We start from the raw sequence: 6,018 nt of genomic DNA on the forward strand, positions 1-6,018 counted from the left end.
CTTCTGCCATAGCCAAACATTCTCCTCCTGTCTAGTACCCCTTCTTTTCTGCCCTGACCATTTCTGAAAGGCCATCTTCATATGTTAAACCATCTATACCTATGCAATCAGAAACTTGCAGCTAATTGGTGCCACCCTGCAGATCGGTAGAAAACCAATCAGACATCCATAAGCAGAACCTTGTCTGTCCCTGTAAAACACTTGGCCCTAATCAGCTTCTTGGAGATACCCTGATAACATACAGTGAGGATGGTCCCAGAAGTCCCACTCACCAAACAAGTGAGAATTAAGTGTAACATTGTGAACTGTTCACAAAAGCCTTAGAAACTCCCTCCTCTTGCCTTGGCCTGGACTTCTCTGGTTGTATACCTATCTTGTTCTTCTCTATCTCACTTTACAAGTTTTAGCTATTGCCATGGTTTAGGGGTAGGTTCAGCTTTAGCTTTGCAGGTACTGGCTGCTGCCTCAATTTTGGGGATAAATAATGACGTAGTATCCTTGTCTTGCTACCTCTTCCTCCCCCTCCATGCTCTTTTGGGAATCTCCAGTTAAGCTATTTCTTAAATGTGCCAAATAAAAGTGCCTAAAAAAGCATTCTCTATTGACTGACCTATCTATTTCTTCTGTGAAGCCTCCTAATTGCACCAATAGATCCCCAACAGACCTTTAGTAAATCACTCAACTTTTCCGAACTTCTGTTTCCTCCTTCACAAATTGAGGGGGTTGGATTGTATCTCTAAAATCTGTCTCTCTCAGCTATAAAATCCTCAATCCTTACCTCTCACCCTTAAGCCCCAGAAACAGGAACATCCCCAGAAGCAAATGTACCAAGTAGAAGATGTTTTTCTCTTGTTTCTCATTTGTTTATATGTTATACTCACAATAAACAACTTACACAAAATCCCCATAGAATTCTGGGTTCTTTTTGAAACTTGAGTTGGTTTATTTAATTGTGGACCTTGGGAAATAAAGGTTCTCGCTTCTGCAGTCGATGTGCTATGTCATTGTGCCATGGTAAATGCTTTCAGCGCAGGGATGCAAGCGGGGGTTAACAGGACAGTGATAGATCTCTATTTTTTATGTACAACCATACAGTTTCTGCTTGGATCTGTATACAAACAGACAAACAAGGTCAAGTTTTATACCACTCTAAGGCAAATAGTCAGACATTGGTTTGGCCATATACAGACAAAAGAATCCACCAAAAAAAATTCCTATGAACAAGAGGAATTTTCTCATTTACTGATTACAGGAATAATTAGGGCTGTTAAAATAAATAAAACATTATTTTCCTTTTGGTTACTTCTGTGAAGGTTTTCATTTTGGTGTCATAAAGTTGACTTGATATTAACATACCTTACATAATACCGGAGGTAGAAAACAGCTTACTGAATATCAGGACCCCCCAAAAGAAGAGCAAAGGACCACATACAACACCCTGTTGCATCCTTTTCCCCCACTCCCACAGCCTACAAACTGCCTTGAATCAGCCATCTTTAATAAGACTTCACCAGTTTAACGCCCTTTGTGCATTTCACAAGGCTGGCCAAAGACATTTGGTTTTCTACCCCTTTAGGAATGTTCCCGGCACCTGACAAGCCTTTTAAAGGCCAGCTTAAAATCCTCATTAAAACTCGTGTAAAGCAGAGGGTTGATAAGAGAATTCACATAACCAAGCCACGTCAAAAAGTCAGCCACTTCAGATGACACAGTATAAATACTCAGACCTACAATGAGCTCCTTGATGAAAAATGGCAGCCAGGACAAAATGAATGCCCCTAGTATCAGTCCCAGAATGCGAGCAGCCTTTCGTTCCCTGGTGCTGGAGATCTGCTGGCGGTCTCCCATCTGATCTAGGTCACTGTCAAAGGGAGGTATCCTGACTGAGGTGTTGATCTTATCAAATTCTGTGGTTGGGTCAGAAGTGGAGAAGTCAGACACACAGAAAGTCTGGGTCAGCTTGCAGCTTGCAAAAGAGTTCTGGCTGTCGGTGCTTCTATTGCTCAGGTGGCGGCTGGAGCCACGCTTCTGGTAAAGACTTTTGGCGGCGTGATAGATCCTATAATAGAGAATCAGGATCAACGTCAAGGGGATGTAAAACGCCCCAAGTGTGGAGTAAATGGTGTAGATCACATGGTCATGCTGGATGGTGCATTGACTAGGTGGAGGACTGAGAAGACGGTGGCTTCTCCAGAACAGAGGAGGCATAGAAATGAAAACTGAGATGGTCCACACTGTGAGTATCATCATTCCAGCCCTCTTTGCAGTTCTTTTCCTGGCATATTCAATAGCATTGGTGATAGCCCAGTACCTATCCAAGGCAATCACACAGAGATGGAGAATTGAACAGGTGCAGCAGGTCATGTCTACACTCAGCCAGACCTCACAGATAAAGTAACCCAAGGTCCAGCTGTCCATGACAATGTACGTGATACTCAAGGGCATGACGAGAACGGCAACCAGGAGGTCTGTCACAGCCAGAGAACAGATTAGGTAGTTTGCAGGCTGATGGAGTTTCTTGGTGGTACAGATCGCAATAATTACTGCTGAGTTCAAGAGTGTGGTCATGGTAGTGATTACCACCAAAGTCATAGAAACAAGCATCTTCTCTGTTACTGATTTGGATTTAATGGCCACACTGGCTTCTGTTGTACAGTTTGTGAAATTCATTTTTTTAATTCTCCTTGTCCTAGGATCTACTGTAGGAAATATGGAAGTTCTCTCCTCTAGCTGATCATTCAGACTTCAACACATCAGAGGTTCTAGGTATTTTTCACATATTTTCCTTTATATTCCATTTTCACTGGTTATGAGAAAGGGACCCAGAGTTTTTCCTGAATGTAGATTTCCTGGGGGAGAAAACAAAACAGAAATTTGTTGGCTCAATTAATGGATAATAAACATCATGATGTCATTTGTGAATAAAAAATGTTTTATAATATTTTTCTTTTTTTCTGAGTAATCATAATCAGTTTTTTAAAAAATAATTTTCAGATAATATTCCCTTTCTCCTTTCTATAGACAAAATTCATCTTTATTTCTCCATTTGTAGCCTTAGTGGAATGAGGGACATATAGCTGTTTTTTTTTAAGTGTGCACAATATAATTAGCACAAAGGCTATTTACAAACTGAAACCACTGGTTTGGGAATCACAATTTCTGAGACATTATCATTCAGAGTGACTTTTGTCCACACCACATGTGCAAAGACAGACTGGACTAGAGTACAACAGGGACTAATACTGGAGAATTTTCCACTATAAAGGCTTGCAAAATACCGAATAGTCACTCTTGTGAGCTTGCCAGTGATCACCTGAGGGAGTCAATCAATGGTCTCCAGGCTAGGCAGTAACCATGAATGTTATCCAAGAAATGGAAAAAGGGGAAGAGGGAAAACTTTCTCACACTTGTGGTAGCACTCTTAGGCAGAAAAGCAGGCTGCTCCCCATCTCAGAGGTGGGAGCATTTCTCCGGTGGCCCAGCTAAAGAACTGACAACACCAAGAAGCAGGTGAGAACAAGAGGTTGTAAGACTATCGTACTAAAGCCCGTGTAGGTTTTTGCTTTAAAACAAAGATGTACACACAGAGCTGAAATGTAAAATAAGAAAAAAGTCATATAAAAAAGCTAGACACTAACAAAACTACATGCCCAGAATCAGTTTTGTGGGTTTGGGTGACTAGAGAAAAGGGTAGGACTATCTGTAAGTTATTTACAGGATTTTTTTTTTTTGTGGGGGGAAGAAGGGTAGAGGAAAGAAAGCATCAGTGTAAACAATTTGGATTCATTCCACAATACTGGCCTACATGAAATAGTTATTGGTTTCAAAAAGTAAAAAAATAAGTTCCCCGTCCCCCATCCATCATAAATATGTACACACCAAAGATCATTGGACAAAGACAACCTGGCTGTATCCCAGCTCAGCTGCCATTTGCTTACACAGAATTGGTCCTCTATCTGCTAAGGAGGTAAGCTTTCTTGACTACTGGAGGCACTTGATCTGCTACCTCTTCATGTCTCCCTGGCTTCTCTGCACTCCCCATGCCAGTGAGAAACAGACTGAACAAGGTTTGAGTTGGCCACACAACTAAGTCCATACCTGGCCCCATCACCCTAACATTCTGTAGAGTTCTTTGAGTTCCTTGCAAACCAAGACCTTATATAGCTCTGTCCTTCCCTCTGTACCTTGGACATCTGAACTGATTATTTTTAAACTTTTGGTACTGAAGAAACATGATGGCTATGGAATAAAGCCACAACAATACTGGGAAAATTCAATCATGACACATGCAGAAGGAAAAGGGGAAACTACACTAGTACCTCAAAACCAGAACTAGATTTCCATGCATTTGTGGGGACGGGGTGTAGGAAAGAAGATATGTGGAGTCAAGATTTTATAGGCTCCCTATACATTCAAAAGGGGAGGTTATGCCAAGGGTCTGCACTGATGCCTATGAGCCCAACACAGCTCAGGAGGAGCTTGATAGAGGCCACCACTAGAAAATCTGGGTCCAACTTCATGTCGATAGCACCAAGAGCCATTTTGAAAGAATGTAGCAAAGGAGTATTTTTTAAAGGCTGTATGGTGATGTTCATGAGAAGGGCTAGGTAGAAGGATGCTCGGGGTCAGGAGAACAATATAATTCCAATAATCTGTCCCTTTCTTCTTATTGGTTGCATTTTAATGTGCAGATGCTGCTGACAAATGATCAGTCATCAGTGGTAGGCAGCCAGAATGCCATGTTAGACCATGTACTGGCAAAGGTCACAAACTTGGGATTGAATTGCAAACAGGTTATGGGATCAGTATGTTTCCCATCCAACACAGCCACCTTTATGCACCTTTTTTTTTTCCATTCCAGACATGAATCTTGTCATCATCAGAGCCAATCATAATAAATTGAGAATTTGCAGTGAAGAAGGCTTCCCATGTGACAGCTTTGCTGTTGTTATACCCCCAAATGTGTGCATTACTGCTTCCTTAAATGCATCAATCAGGTGGATGAAACTGCTATTGGTAGATATAAGACTGAGTTTGCCATCATTGCTGAACTTCAAGCTTATCTACTCATAGTTCCTATCATACTGCATTTTGAAGGTCACAAATGGCCTCTTATCAAAGAGGCAAAGATCATAAAGTTTAACCATTTCAGAATTGACCCCAGCAGCAAAATTAACCCTTCTGGGTCAAAAGAACAAACATGTTTTCCTTGGAGATGCATTAGACCCCGGCAGTTAGGAGATCAAAGATCCCAGAGTTGGATGGTTTTATCTAAGGACCCAGAGATAAAAGTGTCATTTATTGGTGACATGGACAAGGCTACCACCCTCTTGTTGGGTCTGGGAAAGTACCAGATGTATTTGTTATCATGCCAGGACAGGTAGCAGATTGTATCATCTATTTTGTTAGGACTGTACACTACAGTGTTTGCTGCGTGTGTGTATCTGATTAGGTCCACTCCATACTTCTTACTGTACAGTGTTCTCTTTGGTCTGCCCTCACAACAGTCGTACAGGGTGATAAAGTTGTTGTTGCTGCTCAAGATGATGGTCTCACCATTGGGGCTGAAATTGAAGCAGTTGATGTTCTCAGAGTTCTCCTGGAACACCTTGACCGTATGGAAGCTCCATAGCATGATGTCCATCAGCTTCATGGTGATAGTGCTGAGCCAGGCCAGATAGCTGGTTTTGAAGCCAGGAAGATCTATTGTGTGAGGAGAAATACTCTTGCCACATGAGAGAGTTAGTTTCCCCCTCCACTCCATATTTGGTCACTCCTTTATGGGGCCATTATTTTGCTTGTTTATTTTTCTTTGGCTATCATTTTTATTTAGATCTTCTTTTTCTAAGATTAGGGTTGTCCAGCAATAGATCTAAAGACATTGAAAAGGTAGAAGATTTAGAAGAACTTGACTTGCTGCAGAGGAATTTGGTATGGTATGAGAAATATTTACCAGGCCCTCCAATGACTGGCCTGGGCTAGTTGCTGTCTTTAAAAATTATTGAAACTGTTTATAAG

At 41.4% G+C, this 6,018-nt stretch overlaps 1 protein-coding gene and 1 pseudogene across 1 annotated transcript; both read right to left on the reverse strand.

Moving 5' to 3' along the window:
* Window positions 1-916: 916 nt before the first annotated feature.
* HTR1E (5-hydroxytryptamine receptor 1E) lies at window positions 917-2,843 on the reverse strand. Its single transcript, XM_020976307.2, has one exon. It carries the CDS (start codon window positions 2,668-2,670, stop codon window positions 1,573-1,575), a length of 1,098 nt encoding a protein of 365 aa, XP_020831966.1. The 5' UTR covers window positions 2,671-2,843; the 3' UTR covers window positions 917-1,572.
* Window positions 2,844-4,708: 1,865 nt separating this feature from the next.
* LOC110200892 (WD repeat-containing protein 82 pseudogene) lies at window positions 4,709-5,653 on the reverse strand (annotated as a pseudogene).
* Between the last annotated feature and the right edge of the window lie 365 nt (window positions 5,654-6,018).

Source organism: Phascolarctos cinereus, unplaced genomic scaffold (assembly GCF_003287225.1).
Source record: "Phascolarctos cinereus isolate Bilbo 61053 unplaced genomic scaffold, phaCin_HiC Scaffold_5;HRSCAF=322, whole genome shotgun sequence".
NCBI lineage: Eukaryota > Metazoa > Chordata > Mammalia > Diprotodontia > Phascolarctidae > Phascolarctos > Phascolarctos cinereus.

What these genes read in the sequence shown, in the direction of transcription:
- HTR1E (XM_020976307.2), bottom strand. Translation starts at nt 2,670, where the DNA reads ATGAATTTCACAAACTGTACAACAGAAGCCAGTGTGGCCATTAAATCC.